The 26,588-nt window shown below is 35.3% G+C and overlaps 1 protein-coding gene across 12 annotated transcripts in view; it reads left to right on the top strand.

The window, feature by feature from the left end:
• RNF111 (ring finger protein 111) overlaps positions 1–26,588 on the top strand; it is a 93,952-nt gene that overhangs the window by 55,529 nt on the left and 11,835 nt on the right. For 9 of the 12 annotated variants that reach the window (XM_005211716.5, XM_005211712.5, XM_010809276.4 and 6 more), the window contains 6 exon segments: positions 2,730–2,856; positions 5,485–5,648; positions 8,737–8,931; positions 15,968–16,287; positions 20,122–20,383; positions 25,104–25,452. In XM_005211716.5, the coding sequence (XP_005211773.1) occupies positions 2,730–2,856; positions 5,485–5,648; positions 8,737–8,931; positions 15,968–16,287; positions 20,122–20,383; positions 25,104–25,452 (1,417 nt within the window). 12 annotated transcript variants of the gene reach the window in all.

Genomic DNA, 26,588 nt, shown 5'->3' with positions numbered 1-26,588 from the left:
GGGAGTTTCTCTTTCAGTTAAATTCTTTGGTACCATCTTATAATGAAAGACTTCTGTGCTTCGTAAGACACCATTAAGGAAATGAGTATATAAAGAACTTTTATAATTCAACACCAAAGTCCAAGTTAAACATGAATGAAAGATCTGAATTGATATTTTGGCACAGTGGCTAATAAGCATTTGAAAAAATGCTCAACATCATTAGTTATTACAGTAATGAAAATTAAACTACAATAAAATACTACTATATATGCACTAGAACAGTTACTATAAAAAAAGGGACAATAATAATTCATGGCAAAGATATAGAGCCCTCATTTTCCCGGCAAGAATGTGAAATTGAACAGTCACTTAGGAAAACAATTTGGCACTTCATTAAAATGCTAAACACAAATGTATGATAGTATGTAGAAATTGCATTCCTAAGAATTTACGCAAGAAAAATGTAATCACATGTATACAATGAAGTACATGCATTTATTTATAATAGCCAAAAGTGAGAAAAATTTAGGTGTCCATCAATAACAGAAGAATGGATAAACTGTGATATATTCATATGATAGGAAACTTACTCAGCAGTAAAAATGAATGAACTGTTGATATGCCAGAAAGATAAATAAATCACAAAATAAGTATGCTTAGTGAAATAAGCCCAGGGACGGGGGAACCTGGTGGGCTGCCGTCTTTGGGGTTGCACAGAGTCGGACACGACTGAAGCGACTTAGCAGCAGTAGCAGCAGTGAAATAAGCCAGATATGAAAGTATTTATAATGTATCACTCTATTTATATTGAGCTTTTGAAAATACAATTCAATCCATAATGACAGGGGTGGTTCAGTCACTAAGTCGTGTCCAACTCTTGCTACCCCATGGACTGTAGCCCACCAGGCTCCTCTGTCCATGGGATTTCCCAGGCAAGAATAGTGGAGTGGGTTGCCATTTCCTTCTCCATGTTGTAGGGGTGTAGGGATGCAGATAGAGGGATGGTGATTGACTGAAATAGGGCTTGTGGGATCTTTTTAGGGTATTGGAAATATTTAAAAACTGGACTGCGGTGTGGTTATGCTTCACGAATGTACTAAAGTCAGTGAAATGTACACTTAAAGTGGATGAAATTTTAAGCTCTCAATATTCTTATTATTGGAAAATTCTTATCTCAAACATGTCTTAGAAATTGTTGGCTGACCTTTAGACAGGTGATAGTAATGAAGAGATAAGACTATTTTTAAAAAGATAGTTTAGCCCTAGATTTGTGGAAAATACAGCAAGAGTAGAAATGGAGGGTAACTTTTATCCTTTTTTTTTGTTTGTTTAACCATCTGAACCAGTTTAAAGGGTGCAGTTCAGTAGTTTTAAGAATATTCACGTGGTTGTGAAATGGATCTCTGGAACTTTTTCTTCTTGCAATCTGAAACTCCATACCCAATTAACAGCTCCCTTTTCCTTCTTTCCCCCTCAGTCCTGGTAACCACCATTCCCCTTTATCTGTGAATTTGACTACTTTAAACAGTCACCCATAAGTGAAATCATACAGTGTTTTTGTGTGTGTGTGTGTGCGGGACTACATTGTTTCATTTAGCAGGGCCAACTTCTAGTAATAATCTTATCTAATGCCGTAAGTAAAAATTAGTTCTAGGTGAAGTAAATACTAAGGAAACACACCGAACCCAGTATAATGTCTTCTAGATAAGGAAGCACTTTCCAAACTTAGAATACTTTAGAAAAGATTGTGTACAGAAAAAGGTTCTGTAGCATAAAACTAAAAAGTCACTGTGTTTCTTAAAAAATACCATATCACACAAATAAAAACAACCCTGAAGAAAGTGTGCAGAGAGTGTAGTGTCTTCATTTTATATGTTAAAGGGTTAATATCTTACAGAATGTGAATATCTTACATAAGATCTTAAATGACTACTTCCAAATATTACAGTGTTAATGTCCTTATATGATTATGCAAATTCATATGGAAACTACTGAAAGTTTGTAAAGCATAAACAAAAATCATGAGAAGAATTAAAAATGAATACGTACCGATTAAGAAAGGGAATTCCCTAGTGACCCATTGGTTAAAAATCCACCTGCCAGTGCAACGGTTCGATCCCTGGTCTGGGAAGATCCCACATGCCTCAGGGCAAATAAGCCTGTGCTCTGCAAGTGCTGAGCGGGCACTCTAGAGCCCACATGCCACAGTTCCGGAAGCCTGCGTGTCCTAGAGTCCTGTGCTCTGCAACAAGAAGAGCCACCACGATGAGAAGCCTGCGCACTGCAACTAGAGGGTAGTCCCTGCTTGCTGCACCTAGAGAAGCCTGCACGTGTCAGTGAAGACCCGGCACAACCAAGGGTAAATAATAAACAAAAGTTTAAAAAAAGAGTAAGTAACTTTTCACTATGTGTGGTGAACTCCGGTTTTAAAAACTTTGATTTGGCAGATAAAATTTTCACTTTTGTGACTAATTTCACACAAGTAAAAAATGTCAAAATTTTTTGTCTATAAGTTAGCTGACAGGCATATGCCCTTAATTTTTAAAATTGAAGTATAGTTGACTTACAATGTTGTGTTCATTTCTTCTGTTTGGCAAGTTGATAACATTACACATGTATATACATTCTTTTTTTTTATATTCTTCTCCATTATGGTTTATCACAGAATACTGAATATAGTTCTCTGTGCTGTACAGTAGGACTTTGTTTATCTCATATACCCTTCAAATGTATTTTCTTCTTTCTAGGAAATATTGATGAAGATGTTGTGGTGATAGAAGCTTCCTCCACTCCCCAGATCACTGCCAATGAAGAAATTAATGTTACCTCAACTGACAGTGAAGTGGAGATAGTAACAGTTGGGGAAAGCTATCGGTAAGATTTTAATTCCTAGTTGTATATTTGAAGTTTTAAGTATAAATATTTAGACACATTTGTGCTGCAGATATTTTCATTGTTTTAATTAAAAAAAAAAACAACCTAGTTTGAGTATGTGGTTGTTAAACTAGGCTGAATTAGATTCATCTGGGAAGATTATAAAATACATATTGTTGCTGGATCATGGCCCAGACCAGTTGAACCAGAATCTTAGGAATCAGTATTTTTTAAGCACCCCAAGTATACAGTGAGAGTTGAGTCATTGCTCTGGATAAATATTGATTTTACTTGGTGTTTTATAAAATTGAGTTTGTTTTATGATTCAGAGTTCACAAACTCCTGGTTTCTCATTAATACCAGTGATGTTTATGCTTTTATATTAGGACAACTTTGTATCAAACCTCTTTTAAAATTTTTTTGTCCTTCACTCAGTAATTTGTTATAAGCTCTGTAGTAAAAAATGAATGGGATATCCTTGTTTGTTTTGATAAATAATTGAAATGTCATTGTCCTTTTGAGAATCACTTTGACCAAAAAAGAGAGAGAGAGACCCTAATATTGTATTCATTTTGGGCTTTAGATGGTTACAGATACTGGTAAAGGAAGCAGTGAACTGCTCCTCTCTTTCATGTCATGCACAAAACTAATCTATGGATGAACCTTAATTTTTGTGTTGGAATGAATTTAGAAATGCATTTGCTTATTGTATTTTAATGTTATTGATTGAAAAAAAAATGTTCATGTAACAGTCTAGAACGTGCTTCTTTACTTAACACTTTTTCATTGGAGTACTGCTCTAATGGCGTGGAAGAGAGTACTCTATAACATACACTTGTTTAAATTTAAATGATTTTCCCATACTTGGAGGAAAATTGATACTCCGTGGTATGTGCCATATAGATACCTGTGACTGCCCATAGTGCTTGATACAATATTAACTTGGTTTCTATGAGCTATAATTATTGTTGAAACTAAGAACCTGTTTTTTCGTGGAATTGGAGAGCTTTCTTATCATGCAGATGTTTAAATATTCAAGCAAATGCATTTACATAGTGGAGACAGTGCTCTTGAAAAAGACATATATGCTCATTACTCATATTTATTTTCCTTATGGTTACCTAGAACATTAACTTTGTCACTTCAACTGGCTCCTTGCCCTTCCTCTGTAAGAGAGAATGTATCCATGTTTCAGATCTCCTTGTGTCAGGATTTGATAATTGCCACTAAGGCCTCTGGAACTGTTCCTTATACATCAGGCTTTTTGCTGGTACTTCACTCAACATTATATTTGGAGTTAGTATATCCTGTGAAGTTTTCACCAAAGTACTGCAAAGACCTGGAAGTTTCTTCAGCTATTAACAGTTTCTCAGAAATAATAGGCTGCTCAGTTTCATCAAAGACTCTTGATTTCTCAAGAATTTTAAATGGTGATCATTCTCCTTATCTAAAACTATTTCATCTTGAAACATTTGTTTATCCTCATGCCTTAATATGTACAATTCTTGCTGGAATACACTGTCTTTTTTTCTTTTTTTTTTTAATCTGTGTCTCAGGATTTAACCTCTATACTCCTCTATTACTTGAAAATTTAAATTTACAATTTGAAGTTCTTTCTAAACTTCTAGGCTCCATGATTGCTAAGGCCATTTTCAGCTCAGTTTGAACTTTGGAGTTCTTCTCTGAAATTCTCTGTATGAACTTTGAGTGACCAATCTCATACGCGTACAACTACATGTTAGAAGATCTGGCTCACTTTTTTCCGTACATGCTGACATACATACATATAAGCATATAGGCAGTTTTACATTCATTTTGGGCAGGAGGAGAAACCAACTTTGTAGTAAACCCCATCTTCCCAAAACATTTATTTTTTTCTCCTTGGATCCTGAGAGCTGCATATTCTATATACTGTCTCTCTGTACCTTTAATCCAGATCATTACAGTGAATCCTTTACAATTTTTTAATAATAAAATATATGCCTGTAAGTAATTTAGTACAATATACATAATTAACAGATGATAAAAGGCATTTGGTGTTGAGGGTTTGTAGTTATATGCCTTTAAAGCATAAGTGGCTCAAACAATGATGTTATGTATAGCTGCCAAAGTATAGTTAGCTGCAGTAAACTAGCTACGGCTATCCTTACTTCTCCTGATAGCAAGAAATCTCTCGTACTTCAAATCTCTTTTAGGACAGTCCCAGAAACAACTTGGTTCTGGACTCCCAAAGCTGAAGATCATGTGAATGTTATTAAATGTTTAGGGTGTTGATATTTTTGTTACTATATCTATGATGAATAATTTTAGGTCTTAAAATGTAAATGATTGATTATAACCCAGGTGACTACTCTACCTTGAAAAGAGAGTAGCATTCTTGAAACAGAATCCTATATTTTACACCAATGATAGGCCTAACATATTTTTCGTTTTCTTAGGTCAGTTGGTTGGTGAACATTTATTAAATATTTAATTCAGATGTTTATTGAGTGCTCAGCATTATGCTAGTCATAATTCTAAATTCTATTGTGATTATCTCTCTGGAGAATTCTTGCATGAAGAATTTCACAACTTATTTTGTAAGAAAGGCTTATGATTTCTTAGGTGACTAAAAATTTTGTTATTTAGGTCTCGGTCAACCCTTGGACACAATAGATCTCACTGGAGCCAAGGTTCAAGTTCTCATACAAGTCGACCACAGGAGCCACGGAACCGCAATAGAATGTCTACTGTTATACAGCCCTTGAGGCAGAATGCAGCAGAAGTTGTGGACCTTACTGTTGATGAAGATGGTAAGTTGGAGTGCTAGCAGTGTGGAATTATGAAGACAATTTAGTAAAATGAAATATCTTAATATGTTAGAAACTCTTTATTGCTACTTATTATTGGTAATAATAATAATATGTCAATAATATATTATTAAATTACAGAGAAGTTGGCAGATTATCCTAATGTTATTTTCAGTTGATAATATAACCCCAGTTTGTAAGTTGTGTCTAAGTTTTTTCTGGTTATTGTTTCACTGCTTGGTAGTTGTTTTCTTAGAAAAAATTATTTTTACAAGTGGTGGTTTGATCTATCCTCAGACTTATGTGTTACTTTCATTTATAATATTGCTGTCATACTTTACTATGAAAAATAGAAACAACAGTTTTAAAATACAGAACAGAAAAGCAGTGTAACTGAGTTTAAATGATTAATACTAGTTATTTGAGATGTTGAATTTGCTTTTATAAGTTATGTTATCTTTCAGTGTAATAATGTGGTTACTTTATGTGCTGCTTAGCTCTAGTGTTTCGTTTTGGCTTACAGGGCTTCTGTAGCTCAGATGGTAAAATACCTTCCTGCAGTGCAGGAGACCCTATTCAATCCCTGGGTCAGGAAGATCCCCTGGAGAAGGGAATGGCAACCCACTCCAGTGTTCTTGCCTAGAGAATTCCATGGACAGACCATGGGTTGCAAAGAGTTGGACATGACTGAGCGACTAAGACTTACACTTCACTTCTCTGGCTTACATACAGCTACACCCAAGTAACTGAGGAAACAATGCTAGAGTTGGAAAGCAGAGGTTAGGAAATGTGGTAAGCAAGTATGAATATATGAATACATTTGTGAATTTTCCCTCAAATTGAGAATTATCTTTAGATACTGATAGTTACATCTTAGAAGGAAATGGTCGGGAACTCTGCTTAATGAACTGTGGTAACCTTAATGGAAAGGAAGTCCAGAAGGGAGGAGATACATGTATATGTATGGCTGATTCATTTTGCTGTACAGTAGGAGCTAATACAACATTGTAAAGCAACCATACTCAAATAAGTTAAAAAAGAAGCCCTCAATCATAATGTCCTTAATATTTGGTAAGCCATATATGGATTGGATTCTTTACCATCTGAGCCACAAGGGAAGCCCATTAGTTTTGGCAGTTAGCTATAAATTAGATAAAGAATACATTTGCTAGGTTGGAAGAGTTAAGGGCCTTGTGAAATCAACTCTAATATTGGCTGTTGGCAGTTTGGATGATCATAACTTTCAGAGTACCAGTACTTTGGAGTTAAGATGTTTATGAAGAGAGAATTTATTCTCAATGTACATTTCAGTTAACAATGTTTTGGTTTTTATTTTGGAAGTACCATAAATCATCTGTAAGAAGCGGTTAATATATAGGGATTTATTAAAGATTATCCAATTAAATATTGTTGACTCTTTTGGAAACTTTTTGTGTTTTCCCATGTGACACCTGCCATCTAAGTAACTTTTTAATCCACTTGAATTTAGTTCAAACAGAATACTTTTATGTTAAAAGTATTCCAGTGATTAGTAGACGGACTCCCTTCTCTCAGTGGAAAGCTTCCATCTTACTAAAAGTAAATCTAAAACATAAGTTTAGTTAGAACAGTGGTTCCTACCTAGTGACCGTTTTGTGTGCCTGGAGACATTTGGCAGTATCTACACACTTTTGATTCTCAGAGTGGAGGGAGAGTGCTGCTGCTGCTGCTGCTGCTAAGTCGCTTCAGTCATGTTTGACTCTCTGTGACCCCATACACGGCAGCCCACCAGGCTCCCCCATCCCTGGGATTCTCCAGGCAAGAACACTGGAGTGGGTTGCCATTTCCTTCTCCAATGCATGAAAGTGAAAAGTCAAAGTGAAGTCGCTCAGTCGTGTCCAACCCTCTGCGACCCCATGGACTGCAGCCTTCCAGGCTCCTCCATCCATGCTACTAACATCTAATGGGTGGAGGCCAGGGGTGCTGCCAAACATCTTATAATGCAAAGGACAGCCCACCTCTAAGCCACTCCCACCTCCAGTCCAGAATTATTCAACCAAAAAAGTTAATACCTCTGACTGAGAAACTGAGGTCAACTACTGGCAAATAAACAGAAGTTCCTTCCTCTCCCTTTTATGTTTAGGCAAATATATTTCTTTAAGCATCTGAAGTATAGGGTTCCATATAGACTAACAGGCACTATTTGTGTTTCAGTAATCAGTCTCCTGTACTGCATTGTAGAGAATGGTTGTTTTCTCATTCTATTCTGTATCACTTTTAAACATCTTCTTTGCAAGTCTAATTATTGTGACTATGGTTTGGACAGATTTATTCCCATTATTAATTATTAAAGTCATGTAACAATTAGAGTCTAAAATAGAGCTCATTCATAAGGTCTACCTGAAATTTCTTTTAATTTCTACTACAGAAACTTTAATTTTTATTAGAAAGCACGGATAAAAATATTTGCAAAAAAATTGGGGGAAAACATACAATACGACATGTGAAAAATTAAAACATATTAAAAATCCCAGCTAATGTTTATTAAATGACTTCGATTTGTAAAGCATCATCTATAGGTACTTCATATGTGTGATCTCTGTTCATCCTAACAATAGTTCTATGAAGAAAATTTTGTACTTTACTAGTTCTATAGATGAGGAAATGGAGAGTAGTTGAGTAATTTCTCCTGGATCAATCTGTCAGTGGTGAAATCAGAATTTCTATCCAAACCGTTGAACTCTAAAATCCATAGGTACCAGAGAGAGTACAATTTGTGTGCTGTTCTAACAGCCTGGGACAATGTGTGTGAACATAGCAGAGGGACTTTTATTTTACCTCTCTGTGATCAGAAAACTTACATGGTCCTTACCCAAGAAAACTATGTTAGTCCTTTGAATTATTGGAATATGCACATGTATGTTTAAAAATACAGTAACATTTCATTTTAATGTTGATTTAACTTTACGAAAGCTTTTCTTTTTAAACTATATATTGTACTTATCAGAGGGTTCACATTTTAAGTTTAATAGCTATAAAAATATTAGCTTTTATTAAAATATAACCCATTGCCTAATTTGTTTTGAAATGCTAAATATTTTGTATTTTGTAGAACCTACTGTAGTACCAACCACTTCTGCGAGAATGGAATCACAAACCACAAGCGCTTCCATTAACAATTCAAATCCATCTACCTCTGAGCAGGCCTCTGATACTGCTGCAGCTGTCACTAGTAGCCAACCCTCCACAGTGTCAGAGACTTCAACTACTCTCACAAGCAATAGTATGACTGGTACTTCTACAGGAGGTATGTGCAAAAAATAAAAAGGGGCGAGGAGAGACTCTTTGTTAGAAAAAGAATTGTTGTTATTAAGATTTTAGCTGTGTTAGCAAGAGTATATTCTTAGAATAACCATCATATGTTAACAAAGTGGTCTCTTAGAATTAGATTATGACTTCATATTTGAGTTTCTGTGTGCTATGTTACCAGAGTATTATAGCTCAACTGAAAGAGATGGGGGAGAATTGAATGGCTGACACCAAAAATACAATCAACAAAAGAAAAAAATGAATAGGACTTGATCAAAATTTAAAATTATTGTACATTAAGGGTATTTATAAGAAAGTGAAAAGATAGCCTACAGAATGGGAGAAAATATTTGAAAATCATGTATTTGCTAAGGGTCTGGTATCCAGAATATATAAAGAATTTGCACAGCTTAACAGTAAAAAGAAAAACAGCCCAGTTTTTAAATGGGCAAAGAATGTACGTAGCCATTTTTCCAAAGAAGAAGATCATTTATATAAATGACCAAGAAGCACATGAAGACATTAGTTATTAGGGAAATGCAAATCAAAACCAGAATGAAATTCCGCTTTACTCCTACCAGGATGCCTATAATTAAACAAAACAAAAGAAACAGGAAATCAGAAGATGACCAGTGTTAATAAGGATATTGAGAAATTAGAACCTTTATTAACATCTGGTAGAAGTGTAAAATGATAGAAGACACTCTGATGGTTCCTTAAAAAGTTAACCATGGAGTTACCGTAAGACCCAAAAGTCAACTCCTAAATACGTATCCAAAAGAATTGAAAGTAGGAGTGGGAGTTTTAAGAAGCTTGACGATGTCCATTTCCCCAATTCTATTGTTTATTCTTTTGGTGTCATGTCTAAGAAGCTATTGCTTAACCCAAGGTTGCAAAGATTTACTCTTATGTTTTAAGATTTTTATAGTTTTAAAAAAAGGGAAAAATAAATCCAAGAAGGGCCCCCTGGGGAGTTAAGGGAATATAATGGTGCTGATTGCGTGCAGTTTGAGCTGATGGTCTTCTCACTAGTCTTAGAACAATTTCCTTCTTGCAACAAACATGTTTCCTCCTTCATCCCTAGGAGCTTGGGATTAAAATACACACTTTGATATATAAAACAGATAACCAACAAGGACCTACTGTATAGCTCAGGGGAACTATACTCAATATCTTGTAATAATTTGTAAGGGAAGAGAATGTAAAAAAAGAGTACGTGTGAAAGTGATGTGTGAAAGTGTTAGTCGCTCAGTCATGTCTGACTCTTTGTGACCTCATGACCATAGCCCACCACCAGGCTTCCTCTGTCCATGGAATTCTCCAGGCATCTGAGCCACCAGGGAAGCCCACCCACCCTACCCCCCAGAAAAGTATATATATATATATATATATATGTAAATTACTGAGTCACTTAATACCTGAAACTGACACAACATTGTAAATCAAGTATATATCAATAAAAATTTTTTAAAGGAGAATTTTACAGGTTTAGCTTGTAGATTATTTCTTAAGATTCAGTTAGCAGTGCAATCTCTGGTTCTTTCCTATCAGCTGTTTGACTAGATCTTAAAATAGCCTTTTTTCTCTCCTGAATGATGGCACAGAGATAGGAACTTGCTGTTTACTAGCAGAGACATCATAGACCCTATAGGTTGTAGATTGCCTCTATCACCAGTAATAATAGTGATGACCATTAATAATGAAACCACTGTATATTTTATATCAATTTTTTTTTGCTTTTAATAATATGTTTAATTCTTATATCCTTATAACTTAACGTTGAGCAGATTAGAAAACTGTTTGTGTCTGGTTTAGATCTCCCTTCCCTGGAAACTAAAGGTGAGCCTTGAGGAAACACAATTTCCTGGGATATCTTTTAAATACTGCATTTTTTGAAAAAGAAAATGTAGGCAGAAGTGAAATGGGCTTTTATTTCATTTATTGACTGCACACTCTTTTCTGGTTGCATTCTGTACCTTGTGTTTATCTAGATGTTATGTGAAACAGTCCCAACTTTATTTCAAGACAACTTTGAAACAGTCCCAACTTTATTTAAAGAAAACTTTATCTCAAAGCTTTTATTTATGTACTTATTTTTTAACACCTTTGTTTAGTTAGGATTCATATTTAATCTATTAAGTAGTAACATCATTGCATGAGTGGACCCTCTCCATGATATTTATTCTTTTTATGACAGCCCTTCTGATAGACTTAATCATGTTACATTTCTCTAGACGAGGAGAATCTTGTTCAAGGCAAAGTTGTTCCTCTCTATAAATCTGATAAAAGCACATACAGATAGACTGTATTAGGGGCATTCAGTTCTGCTGGTTTCATTTCCTTCCAGGACTATAGAATATCATTCACCTATTTTCTTCACATCCTGTCTTTACTTTGCACCTTCTTGCATATGTCCAGCGTTGAATCACTTGAGCCATCTAGCTTATCTCTTATTCAGGTTTCTAAATGGGGCTGATAAAAATCATAGAACCATGCAGATCAGTGCCTCCTGAATTTATGGAATCAGATCTTGGGCTGTTGGTAATAAGTTGTGATAGTATCATACCTCAATTAGTTCCCTTCCCTTTGCTTTCCCTCAGTGTCTATTCCAAAATTGTCTTATTTTTATTAAGACTCTCATTTCTGGGGGTGGAAGGAGGATAAAAAAATAAATGAAGGTTCTCATGCTAAAAACTTTTGTATGTTTATACCTATCCATATCTCCTAACTGCTGGTCTCTCAACTCCCTTCAGGTAGCTTCCAGTTTCTTTATCTGTGCTTTTCATGCTATCCTTTTTTGTGTCCTTGGCCTTGTTTTAATCTTGCCTGTGTGTTCAGCATCTGTGCTGGTTTCATTCCTTTCATACATGTACGTGTGCATTTGTGTTAAGTCTATGCACACCTAAGGGATCTTCTTCACCTTAAACTCCTTCATTTAACTTTGACTCCTTTTAAAACAAACATGATGTTTAAAATCTGGCAGTAAACTTTCTTCTCATCTTCTTTTCTCCCAGAACTCTATTCTCATCCCTTTTTTCACTGATCCATCTCATAATTTTAGGTGTTTTCACCTGCTACCAGTAGTCAATGACTCACCATTTTGTGCTTCCAGAGTGCTCTCCTTGTTTTAAACTTTCATATCCAGCTTCCTCTCCTCTGGGCCATTCTGCAGTCACCTCAAATTCAGCATGCCCACACTCAGCTTATCATCTGTATGATTTCTCAGTGTGTTCCTAGCGTATGCGTACGTATCTTGTGTATTCATTTATTCAGCAAACTATTGATTGCATTCTATGTATCAGGCCCTGTTCTATACACTGGGAACACAACATAAAAAGAGCTAACAATTGTAACGGATAGTAATAGCTAACACCTGTTGAACTCATAATATTGGTTAATTATTTATAGTAGCTCTGACTTTCATAATAACCCATGAGACAGATTGTATGATTATTCTCATTTTGCAGGTGAAGTAACTTATCTAAGGTTATATGACAGTAGAGCCAGAATTCAGACCTACAAAGTCTAGCTTGAATCCTGTATTCTTCGTTATGCCAGGATATCTCAACCTTGGTACTCTTGTCTTTGGGCTGGACAGTTCCTATAGGGGCGGGCAGGCTCTCCTGTGCATTGTAGGATATTTAGCATCATTCTTGGCTTCTACCCACTGAATTACCATTAGTGCCCCCTCCCCTCCAGTTGTGAGAGCCAAAAGTATCCCCAGTTGTTGCTGGATACTCCTTGGGGGAGAGTGCTGCTCTATACTGTACTAGAACCCATTGCTTCTGTTACAGTACTGGTTGATTTCTTTTTAAATTTTCTCTGTGCTTGATGATGAGCTCCTTGAGGACCAAAGATCAAGTCTTCCCTTTTTTAGCACTAAGCTGCTCCCATACAGGCATGCCTCTTTTCCCTTGCGAGGTTAGCTTAAATTTAGCAGGTGCTTGTTGATCTGCCTAGGTTGTAGCTTGTTTCTAGTTGCTAGAGATAAAACAACAAAAGCAGACAATATCCCTAAATTATTTTAATGGTCAAGACTTTCCTTTTTACTGTTGTATTTTCCAGTATCTTTATAGACCCTTAGCCATGTTATTATTATATGTAAGACTTGCCAAATAAATGAATAAATACATGAGTACATCTCCGTATTCTTCCTTGAATTACAGTAAAAGTACTTTAAGCAGCCTGATGTCACTGTGATGTGGAGTTAATTTCTCTGATGTAGATTTGTGATGATCTGTTTTTAATGGACACTCAGTAAGCTAATTTTAATTTTAAAAAAGGGCAGGGTTTATTTACTTAATTAGATATCTTTGTATTTTACTCTGGTCTGGCAATTTTCTTTGGTTATTAACTCTTGAACAACGGGAGATTCAGTTGTCTTTGCTTTGGATTTCTACCTTGTTTGAGCAACAAAGAGCTTCTGGACTGTAGGAAAACAGATATTAATTTAATTGGAAATCAAAACTGTACCCTAAGAAGTAGAGCTATAAGGTCAGTCCTCTTTTGAGGGGCATACTGTTAATCATTTAACCCCTTAAATATATATTCAGCCTTAAGGATATTATAGTTATTGTGCTTCCTCTTCTCTCACTCTGACCTTTGTTTTTGGAATAATCGAAGACCAAGAGGGCAAGTCATTTTTAAACAGATAAATGTTGTATCTATCACTTTGGTCATGCAGTCCCTAGATCTCTTGCTCTGGTTACAGACTCATCTCCTTAGTCTTAGAGTTTCTGGATTTGTAAAATTAATGTGTCACAGTTGGAAGGAACTATGAAGGTCATTTAGTCCATCCACTGAATGGATTTAGTGTCCTAAAGGTTTTTGATTTTCTTTTCTGAAGTAACACATAATAAATGACATTTACTTGTGTAACATTTTGACATGCGGACTGAGATATAACCCCAGAAATGTTGTAGGAAGTGAAGATCCTTTAATGATGATATTGCTATAAATATTACAGCCTATAGAAAATAGCTACTTTAGATTCAGCATAACTAAGATAGCTGTTGATCATAGTCAGTTCCTAGTATGCCAGTTGTGATTCTATCCAGGTTACTCAAGAAATTTGAAATGCAAATGAATGAAAGGGATGTAGTTATTGAACTGACTTTGAATCTGCTATCACTTATGTTTTAAAAGTGAACAACTTGTTGACTTTTTTTATCTTTTTTGTTTTTGTTACAAACTACTTGTGATATTTAACCTCTCAATTTATGATAACAAGGTAGTATTAATTCCAGGAGGCTACTAGAGATTAGTGTAATTCTTTTCTATCCGAGTTTACAGACTCCTGAATTCTGGTTCTCAGATTAAGAACCCATACAAAAGGGCTCAGGAAATTAGCCCAAATAGGTCAGAATAGGAACTTGAGGGGGAAGTAAAACAATATTCAGAGATCTAGAATAGAGATACTGCCTAACAGTATGCCTAAGAGTTTAGGTTTGTCTGGAAGAGACTCAGCAACAGCAGAATAGGACATGTATAGGAGGGCAGACACTGGAGAATTACAGGGAGGTGTACTGCAATCACACTCATCAGTCAGAGCCACCCAGATTAATTTATGTGAGTCTGTAAATTCCCTTCATTGTTTTAGCCAGTTTTGGTTGGATTTTTTGTATTGTTTGTAAATAACTAGAAGATCCCTAATTGGTACACTGACCCAGAAGAGAATAGCTTTTTATTGTGAGCCAAATAGGAGTAAGGTATCCCTGGTATTGATTATTCTAGAAATATGGCTGGAACACAGGTGTACTCTAGAATCCTAAGAATTCTGAGGAGATGCCTCATGAGTCATGTGGGGGAAAGGAAGGACAAAGCTTTGGGTTTTCTATTCCTCTAATTTTTATTTTTTAAGTAAAAAATGTATCTCCATTTTTATCTTTTTTTAATTTGCACATATGTAGTTTGAGGAAAGGGTGCTGTTTCTTAGAGGAGTTTGAAACACTGGGATAAACCTTCTGGGGACACATTTGCTTTTCTTCTGGCCTGGAAGAATGTACCTTCAAAGTAACTCTGGGCATGCCACAGAGCATAATTAGGACTCAGATGTTTCGTACCTAGAAGATTATTATCTTTTCTAAGAACAACCATGCAAGATAGTTACTGCTATATTTAATAGGTGAGAAAGAGATTAAATAACTTTCTTAAAGTCACATTACTCAAATTAGACAGGCTCAGGATTAGAATTTAAGCCTGTCTGACGCCATGCTTTTATCCCACTATTCAACTTTGAGTCACAAAGTTATTACAAGAGACTTATAATTTTCAACCAGGTAGAATCTTATCATTTCTTTTGTTCTACTGGGTCTGAGGTTAGAGACCAGAGAAAGGGAAAAGACATTGGAAGTTAGTAAGACTTAGCCAGATATGCTCTGAGTTGGATGGTTATATCTTTCAGAAGTTAAGATTTTAAGAAGTATGACATAGTAGTCTTCATTATATAGGAATGATTTATAGTATTAAGAGTATTTGTTGTATATAATGGAAGGACTCCCATGATACTTTGGAGTTTTTAAAATACAATTTAAAACTAATAATTTATTTTTAAAAACTAATAATTTATCATGACCTAGCAAAAGGTGATTTATTGCCATATTTAAACGTCATGGTAAATATAAGCCTCTTGAAGCTTGGAAGAAAATCCCAGTGAAGACCACTGCCTAAAATTACAGGATATACATGTTAAGAATGTGAATATATCACATTATTGTTTACAGATACTTGAATTCACTAATCACTTATTATTCACCTATTTATACGCATGGTTGCTCAGATGGTAAAGAATCTGCCTGCAATGTAGGAGACCCGGATTGGTCCATGGGTCGGGAAGATTCCCTGGAGAAGGGAATGGCTATCTTACTCCATTCAGTATTCTTGCCTGGAGAATCCCATGGACAGAGAAGCCTGGTGGACTACAGTCCATGGGGTTGTGAAGAGTCAGACATGACTGAGCAGCTAAGCACACACACGTATTTTTTACACAGCGATACTTGATCATTTAATTGATCTGTGCATTTTTTCATTTCAAGATGACTCGAGGAGAACTGCATCTAATGCTGTAACAGAACCTGGCCCTCCTGCAATGCCTAGGTTACCTTCCTGCTGTCCCCAGCACTCGCCCTGTGGAGGGTCATCGCAGAATCACCATGCATTAGGACATCCACACACAAGTTGCTTTCAGCAGCATGGCCACCATTTTCAGCATCATCACCACCATCATCATACTCCCCACCCAGCTGTCCCAGTTTCTCCTTCCTTTAGTGATCCTACTTGTCCTGTGGAAAGACCTCCACAAGTACAACCACCTTGTGGAGCGAATAGTACTTCTAGTACCAGCTACCATGACCAGGTATGTGGAATTTGATGAGTTCTTCTTAATTTTTTAAAATTGCAGTTCCTTCCGGAGAAAAAAAATCTAATGATAAAATTTATGTACCAAATAAGTAATTCTTTTTGCCCCTGCAAGAGTGGCGTAATTTAATGGTCTGTGATTTTTTTTTAAATTAAGTATTTAGGATTTTCTCATGTTGTAAATGATTGCAACCAATTGAGGGGACCAGGGATGTGGATAATTGGATACTATTTTTTATTCTGGAATGTTTTTCAGTGTTTTTAGTTAAATATAAGTGGATTTAATGTTTAGGATTCCATTTCAAACAAAGGTATTGAAACTGCAGTGTCAGCCTCATTCATGAGAAATTGGGGAATTCTCCCAGTTTTTTCCTCTACCTCCTCTTCTGGAGCCTCCCAGTCATCTCCACTCATATAGAAATAAACAGACTTCTCAGCTGCAAAACCATACAGGGAGGAACCTCCTGTTTCTCAGGAGCAGATTAGGTTTTTAGTTTCTGGAAAATTGAAATGTCAGCAAAAAAAATTATCAGTAATTTTTTTTTGCTAATTAAGTAAATTGGTTGATAGTGAGTACTTAAAATGTCAAAAAATGTTAAATTCGTATTGGTGATCACATGGAGTAAATAAAGTGAGGTATTTTGTGCTATTTTAACTTTTGCTGTGTTGTTTCTGTGTATAATTGTGATGTAAACCTGGGTGGTGCATACTTTAAAAAACAAAATGGGTAATATAAAATGGTAAGTGACACATGTGCTAAAAAAAATGGGCTAGAAAAAGTTAAAGTGAAATTCAAAGTAACTGCTCCACTGTACCCTCTCCCCTTTGCTCAAGTACATTACTTGCTTCATCTTTTAAATTTTTGATGCTTATCTCTTCTGCTTCTGACAAATTAAAATTAAGAAAGTGAAGTGTTCCCTTAAGAAGAAGAAACTAGCTGCTGATACAAAAAAAAAATTGAAAGGGTTTAGTAGGAAATGTGATTAAAGAGATTTTGGATGATGTTTTGGCTCTGGTAACAGCAGTTCTAAGTACTAACATCTGTTGGTTGACCACACCTGTTCTACCTTTTGGGCCTAAAAAAGCAACCTGAGTGACTTAATTATAGGTAGAATCTCTTTTATTGTTTTATGTCAAATATAGGTGTAACCTACTGATCTCTCTCTCTCTCAAGTGTTAGTTGCTCAGTTGCATTCGACTCTTTGTGACCCTGTGGACTGTAGGCTGCCGGGCTCCTCTATCCACAGAATTCTCCAGGCAAGAATACCAGAGTGGGTTGCCATTTCCTTCTCCAGGAGATCTTCTCTAACATCTGTCTCTAAGTATTTGAACTATACACAAACCTTGAGGAAAATCAGCAGGATCAGGCATTCAATAGTGATAATGGATATGAAGCTAAAGAGTGAGGTTTTGGAGATATGAACAGTTTGAGATTCGTGTAGCTCTTTGTAGGACTCTGAAATTAACCACATGTACATGAGATAGCCTCATATAGTCTACATTTGAGACCTGTGTGGACATAGTAGGAAGCTGAGGAGAAGGAGATTGATCTTAGAATTTATAATTGTGTGGTGTCTCATGATTGTCAAACTGTAGATAGGCAGAGAAAGATTGGGGAGGATTAGTCTTAACAACAGAGAAGTTTTAGTAGTCACTTGACTCTATCATACTACTCCTCTGGGAGTAGCTTTCTCTTTTGATAGAATAGTTTAGTGTTATACATTATTTATGATCTATGTAAAGGGCTTCCCTGATAGCCCAGTTGGTAAAGAATCTGCCTGCAATGCTGGAGATCCTGGTTTGATTCCTGCGTTGGGGACAACCATGGGAAAAGGGATAGCCTACCCACTCCAGCATTCTTGGGCTTCCCTTGTGGCTCAGCTGGTAAAGAATCAACTTGCAGTGCAGGAGACCTGGGTTCAATCCCTGGGTTGGGAAGATCCTCTGGAGAAGGGAAAGGCTACCTACTCCAGTAAAGGCTGGAGAATTCCATGGACTGTGGGGTTGCAGAGAGTTGGACATGACTTAGCAACTTTCACTTTCACTTTCCCTGGTGGCTTAGTGGTAAAGATGCCTGCAATGCAGGAGATCAAGATTCAGTCCCTGAGTCAGGAAGATCCCCTGGAGAAAGAAATGGCAACCTACTCCAGTATTCTTGCTTGGGAAATCCAATTGACAGAGGAGCCTGGTGGGCTACAGTCCATGGGGTCGCAAGAGAATCAGATAGGACTTAGTGACTGAACAACAAAAAAGTAATATTTGCTATTTCTGTACCATCTTGCTTAACCCCTCTTTTCCTTCTAGAATAAGAATTGAGTGAACTCTTGGAATTGTGAAGAAGAGGGTTCTGTCTGTTGGTTTTTTCCCCCTTTTTATTCTCTACTGTTAACTTTACCCTCGGTTGCTTCTAGGAGGACCTTCACCCTACCTTACTCAATCTTTGGGAGTTTTGTTAATCACTGGAGAAGAAGATAGGAAATTTGCTCACCTTCATAGTATGTTAATATTCCAGTCCATTTGCCAGATTTTAACCTAAATAGGAAATACACAAAGGATTTGAGTCATCAGTAATAATTAACAATCTTAAAATATTGTTCTTAAACCTTATTTATCCAAATTAGAAGCTGATACTGTATTTGCCAACTCAGAAGAAAGACGTCAGACATTTACTTAATTGATTGTAGACACGTAATATACAAGAGGAAAGTAGTTCTATTGTCCTTCCCTCATTCTGTACCGTCCTCCTCCTTCCTTTTTAATATCCAGAGTTTCTTACGTTTCTATTATCCTCTGAACAGGGTGGCCATTGAAACCACAAAGATTACTCTGTCTCTAAAAATAATAATAATAAAATAAATTTTTAAAATATACTAAGACCGCTATGGTTCCTCACTGGACTGAGTGACCTGGGCCTCTAATAAATGCATTACCCTAGCTTTCCTCACCTCTAGCCACTCAGATTTCAGTAGTGAACAATCCCTACATACGATTCCATATATAACATCTTCATTTTCTTTAATCACATTTTAAAAATTGGCAGCTGTACTGAACACTAAGCAAAGGCTTATACTTAAAATACTTAAGAATATAAAGAAGCAATTCTGTTTCTGTTACCTGCTCTAGAGTAGAAGGTAAAGTGTTTTCCTTAGGACTTTTCAAAGTGCTGTAGTAGGGATGGAATTTAGACTCTTTGATTTTTCAACTTGGTAAATGATCCTTCCCTAAAATTATTTTACTAATAAAAGTAATTGTGGTTTAATTTTTTTTAAGTGAAAAAGTTGTGAGGCAAAGCTAACTAATGGTTTTAGCTTGAATAATCTTAGACCCTTTGTTATCTTGGATAATGTTTTCACTATTTGAGTTTTAGTTGAATCCTTGCTGTGTACAGTTTAAAAATGACAGATTTTTCCTGAACCCTTAAGTGTTTTCAATGGCATGATTATATGTTTTCTGAAGGAGTCCTAAATTACAAGTCAGAGTTTTGGTGTAAAGGAGGATATCAAAGTATGATTTAAAAGTTTTTCTCTTAAGATCTAGTATATGGAAGATAAATAGATGTTAAAATAATACATTAACTTTTGTTCAAGCACTATCACATGCTTGGTTATTTAAAATTGATTATAGGTTTTAAATGGATAAGCACTATAATTTTTACAATCCAAGATACACATAGTATTTTTTGGTACTCAGTAGGTCTTCACACACAAAATTTTACCAGTTTCAAATTTATTGATTCTATTTTTCTACATTACATTGAGTACTTTTACAGTAAACCATAAACAATGTTTTGACCAAGTTTTAGAAAGATAAAACATAGTTCCTCTTTATACAGCAGGCATTGCCAGTAGACCTGAGCAGCAGTGGTATCAGAAGTCATGGAAGTGCTGGTTTTCATGGAGCATCTGCATTTGACCCCTGCTGTCCTGTTTCTTCTTCCCGAGCTGCAATCTTTGGCCATCAGGCTGCTGCTGCCGCTGCCCCGAGTCAGCCATTATCAATAGATGGTTATGGATCAAGCATGGTTGCCCAGCCCCAGCCCCAGCCCCCTCCACAAGCCTCACTGTCATCTTGTCGACATTATATGCCACCTCCTTGTAAGTATAAATTTAATAGGCAAAGAACTTAGAGGCACATAAATGAAGCATTGTACTCTCCTCCATTTAATAACCTTTCAGTAATTCTAATTTATAAATTTCTAGTATTTCCTTGACCTAAAAGTGGAGTGTATTTTTCCCATTTCATCCTTCCTTCACCTCATATACCTAAAGCGGTCTTCTTAAGCAAAAATGGCAGATGTTGTTTTAAAAGGTCTGGGAAAATAATAAAAAGTATCATATCTAATTTACATTTTAACATTTATGTTTTAATATCTATTAGAAGTACATTGAATGGCACTTTAGATTCCTATAAAAGGAAATTTTAAGGAATTTATATTTATCCTTTAGTATTAAAAAGAAATTGGAAGGTTTAGTAGTTGTTTCTATGCATAGGAAAAGTAAACTTTTAAGAATTCTGAAACTTAACTGAGATATAGGAGAAAATTCCTTGACAGAAAGCCAATTGTAGAAAGGTTATCTGTACTCTTTTTGTGCAAGCAATTAAAACAGAATCAGATATGACTTTTCTAAGAAATTGAAGTCTATAAGATACAAGAAATGAGAAATAACCTTAGGCTGTGTATTTATTGCTTTGTTAAATCATAGGCTAATAATCAGATGGAAACATATTAAATATTTTGATTTTTAAAAAAAGCACTGAAAATTCATGCCAGGAGTAAAGCAAAACATTGGCAAGGAAATTTGCTTTTGTCCTCTGATTACATACGAGGGATAATGTTCAGTTATTTATCTTCTTATGATTCCAGTCCTATAATTTTAAAAATCTGTGTCCTGCATATACAGCTAGAGTCAGCCCAGAATTTGTACAGTGAAATCTGGTGATACATCATTTATCTTTTCAAGAGTGAAAGTTTTTGCAAAGCATTAACCAGTGGATGAATTCTGTGTGTGAACACTGGCAGGATGTGCAGGCTATTCTGTAATAGTTGTTGATATTCATCTTTGATTTATCATCTTTTATTGGGAACTCAAAATGTGTGGTTTTCTCCCCCTCATCTTTAAAAATAATATACTGAAGCAATTTATAAATGTATTCTTTGCTTTTTTCTGTCCTAATCTAAAAAATTAATGTTTTCTTTTTATCATAAAAATAACTTATGTGCACCTTAAGAAAGTCAAATCACAGAATAATATAAAATAAGAAGTTAAAAGTCCTTCTCCATTCTTCCCACTAATCCCAATACTTCAGTGGTAGCAACTGTTTATAGTTCATTATAAACCCTTTCAGAAATTTTCTTTCTCTTCACATGTTATTATTGACACATCTCTTATTATGACATATCTCTCCTTTTTTAAAAAAAAAATAGGATCATATCAAACATTGTATTTCCCTCTTTTTTCATTATTTATTTTTTTTTTGTTTTTTAATTTTTTTATCTTTTTTTTTCATTATTTATTTTTTAAAAATTTAACAATATGTCTCAGATTTTTGTAATATATAAAATTCTAGCTCATTGTTTTTAATATCCTCATAATATTCCATTATATATTGAATTAGTCCTCAGTTGATGAACATTTAAATTATTTGTAGTTTTCTACTAGTCTGTAGGGTAACTTCTAGGATTGAGATTGCTGGGTTAAAGTGACATGCTAAACTTTTAAGAAACAATATCAAGAACAATTTTTGTTTGTCTGTTTATTTTTACTGGCGAGAACACATAATACAGAGAAGAAGGGAAATGGTCTGTGGGAATGCAGAATATATCACCTTTATACAATGATTAGTAATTATTTTGTTTAGATAAACAGTACATTATAATGATGGCTGAAGTTTTCACCACACACAAAAATTGGCAACTGTGTGAGGTGATGTATATGTTAATTAAACTGATTGTGGTAATCATTTCACATGGTATAATATGTCAAATTATCATATTATACACTTCAGATATATTGTTTTGTTAATTATACCTCAGTAAAGTTGAAAAATGATTAATGAAGCATTAAATAAATTGATTCATTCCAAAGCAAAACATTAGCATTTTGTGATATTTGTGAATATTATTTCTTGTATAATAATTTATAGAGTTAGAGAACCTTGCTGTGAAACTGGGCAAAATGCTCTAAATTTGAGGAAGAATAGTTAACAGTTAGAGAACTTAGTGGCTTCTTTTTTGATGACTAAGAAATACTGAGCTTTGTGACTTCTTAGAGTAAAACACTGATTTGAAAATACAACTTTTAGAAAATTAGTTTAAAAATATGTCTCACAACTTAAATTGAGCTCAGTGAAAGTTTCCTTTAAATATATGCTAACAAGTTTTCCTTTGAAGTATGGCTGAATGAGTCAGTGGTTACCTTTCACCCCTGCTGCACAAATCAAAGCAATTAAAAATTGAAGGTAATCTTTCTGTAATGAAACTAGAGAAATGCTATGGCTCCATACCAGGCTACCAAGAAAATCTTACAAATAAAATGAAATTAGGGCTGAAATCCAGGGAGGAGACAAACTTACTTTTAGACTTCAAACTGATGCTTATCTCTTAAGAGTTAGAGAGAGAAGTATTCCTTTAAGGGACCTTTCAACAGTCATTTTGCAACATCAAGATTCAGACTGAAGAAATGGGTGAAACCATCTTTATAAAGGCTGATTTTCACGGCAAGTTGCTAGCAAATATGCCCTCTACTTAATATGTAGCACAGGAAAAATAGCATGGGGCAGGGAGAGAGGTGCAGTGGTGAAAATATATGTTTACAGGCATGCCTGGGACTTGCAAGTTCCTTTCCTCTCTATAGTGCTCTATAACCATTAATGATGAAAGAAAACATGATTTATGTGTTTATAAATATATAATTTATACATTTGATTTTACAAAAGCAAAATACTTATGGCAGAGTAAAATTACCAGGAGACAATTTGGAAAAATGTTTGTACTACCTTATGACAAAGCTCCCATACAAGGAATACTTATAAATCAATAAGAAAAAGGTGAATTATAAACTAAGAATGAGAATAGATAATTCTGGAAAGAAATATAATTGATTAATGAATACAAAATTTTTTTCTGATTAGCATGTAAAAAATGTGACAGTGTAATTAGTCAGGAACTCTCATGTACTGTTGATGGTAATTAATTATGGTAAACTTTTCGGAACGATGTTTTGTCAACTAGTATCTGAATTTAGATCAAATGGCCAACATCCTCTGGATCCTAGAAAAAGCAAGGGAATTCCAGAAAAACATCTGCTTCATTGACTACACGAAAGTGACTGTGGATCACAACAAACTGTGAAAAGTTCTTAAAGAGATGGGAATACCAGACCACCTTACCTGCCACCTGAGAAACCTGTATGTAGGTCAAGAAGCAACAGTTAGAACCTTACAAGGAACAACTGGTTCAAAATTAGGAAAGAAATACATCAAAGTTGTATATCATCACCTTGCTTATTTATATGCAGAGTACATCATGCAAAATGCTGGGCTGGATGAAGCACAAGCTGGAATCAAGATTGCTGAGAGAAATATCAATAACCTCAGATATGCAGGTGATACCACCCTATTGGTAGAAAGCAAAGAGGAACTAAAGAGCCTCTTGATGAAGGTGAAAGAGGAGAGTGAAAAAGCTGGCTTGAAACTCAGCATTCAGAAAACTAAGATCATGGTATCTGGTCACATCACTTCATGGAAATAGATGGGGGAAAAAATGGAAACAGTGACAGACTTTATTTATTTCCTTGGGCTCCAAAATTGCTGTTGATGGTGACTGCAGCCAAGGAATTAAAATCACTTACTCCTTGTAATAATAGCTATGACAAACCTAGACGGCATATTAAAAAGCAGAGACATCACTTTGCCAACAAAGGTCCATATAATCAAAGCTATGGTTTTTCCATTAGTCATGTATGGATATGAGAGTTGAACCATGAAGAAGGTTGAGCACCGAAGAATTGATGCTTTTGAACTGTGATGTTGGAGAAGATTCTGACAGCCCCTTGGACAGCAAGGATATCAAACCAGTCAATCCTAAAGGAAATCAACCCTGAATATCATTGGAAGAACTGATGCTGAAGCTCAAATATTTTGGCCACCTGATGTGAAGAGCCAAATCACTGAAAAAGACCCTGATGCTGGGAAAGATTGAGGGCAAGAGGAGAAGGGTGCAACAGAGGATGAAATGGTTGAATGGCATCATTGACTCAGTGGACATGAGTTTCAGCAAACTCTGGGAGATAGTGAAGGACAAAGAAGACTGGCATGCTGCAGTCCATGGAATAACAGAGTCGGACATGATCAACAACAATAATCTGAATTTAAATTATTCTTTCAGACTCAGAACTGCTTATAGGAATTTATGCTATAGAAACTTTCTGTGAGTGGTGTGTATGAATGTGTGCTTTTGTGTTCAGACACTCGTGTACATGCATGTATGAAAGAGAGCACAAGAGGAATTATACACAGAGATGTTTATTGCAGCTTTGGTTTGCTTCCAGTTTTTATCAATGGCGATTTCTTCAATAAATTTTGGTGCCTTCCTGTAATGAAATGCTGTGAATGAAGTAAAGCTATATATATTGACTTGAGAAGATACCTGTGATTACTCAAAGAAGAAAGCAGGTTGCCAAACAAGACTAAGCAGACTCAAGCATTGATAAAGTATTTATAAAATAAAAATACACTAATATGTTTGTAAAGTATAACATGAATGTATTATGGCAATATATGTTTAACCTTGTGGTGCTTGTGCTTTTCTTACAGATGCTTCTTTGACAAGACCACTTCATCATCAAACCTCTGCCTGCCCCCACTCTCATGGAAACCCTCCTCCTCAGACTCAGCCTCCACCTCAAGTGGATTATGTTATTCCTCATCCTGTTCATGCTTTCCATTCTCAAATATCGTCTCATGCAACATCTCACCCCGTGGCACCCCCACCTCCAACTCATTTAGCCAGTACAGCTGCGCCAATCCCTCAGCATCTTCCTCCCACACACCAGCCAATTTCACACCATATTCCAGCCACAGCACCTCCAGCACAAAGACTGCATCCTCATGAAATGATGCAGAGGATGGAAGTTCAAAGAAGGAGAATGATGCAGCATCCAACGTATGTTTTACATTTTTAAAAAGATAATCACCCTTTATTCTTTTCTGTTCTATTTCCATTGGCTTTTAAAATTGTAAAGTCTTCAGAAGTGATATAGCTATACTTAATCCTCAGTTCACTAGGAAATTAATTTTTTTCTAACCAGAATGTCTTATCCTGAGTTGTAGGTGCTGACATAAAAATTTTATAAAAGGTTATTTCATATGAAAAGACTATAAAAACAAAAAGAACTTTTTGTTTTCTTTGCAAAACTCAGGATCTGATGTTCTAATTTGGGGCAGTGTACTTTGTTGGTCTTATTCTGCTTGCCTATTAAAGTTATGCAGGAAAATGGCTACACTGGTTCATCTATATATTGTCTGTAGCTTCTTTTACACTACAAAAACCAGGTTGAGTAGTTACAACAGAAACCATGTGGCCTATAGAGCAAGCAGTATTAAGTATTTGGCTCTTACAGAATGTTTGCAGACTCTTGATTTAATCAATAATCTGGCTCTTGTTTAACTTCTTTCTTTAGTTATATAATTTAAGGTTATATTTACAATCTGTGACTATTTCTGTCATTTTAATATAGTAACTCTTTATAAAGAAAGTTGCCAATTAATATTTCTATCTTCCAGTATCTAGAAAATTACTTGTTCTGAATCCTTAAGGTTAAACATGAAAAATCAGTATATGTGTTTGAAACTAGTAGAAAATAAGAATTAGACTATAAAAATGAATCCCTAGAACTGTTTTCTCTCAAGTGCCATTCGTTTAGAACTTTATTATCATTTGCATTTGTAAATTTGACAGACTTTAGAAAGAGAAAATAGAGTAAGCTGGACTGATGAATAAAGAGTGTGAATAGAAGTAATACCAGTTTCCCAGATGTGTTGACATGTATTTGCATGTGTTTGAAGAAAATGCACCGGTTAAATTTTTTTCCTTAGAAGTTTTTTTGTTTTTTTTTACTTAGAAGTTTTATCCATTAAAATGGATGAATATTATTAAAGCAAAAAGATGAAGCAAGATAGTTTCCATTTCTTCTGTTTTATATGTTTATATAAAACAACTTCCTTGTGTCTATAGCATATGCTGGAGTATTAATTTTTAAAATTTTATTTTCATTTAGTTCCTGTTATTCTATTTAAAAT

The sequence above is a fragment of the Bos taurus genome, chromosome 10 (assembly GCF_002263795.3).
Source record: "Bos taurus isolate L1 Dominette 01449 registration number 42190680 breed Hereford chromosome 10, ARS-UCD2.0, whole genome shotgun sequence".
NCBI classification, from domain to species: Eukaryota; Metazoa; Chordata; class Mammalia; order Artiodactyla; family Bovidae; genus Bos; species Bos taurus.
The sequence above is the reverse complement of the archived record's forward strand: the minus strand, read 5'-3'. Positions and strand labels throughout refer to the sequence as shown.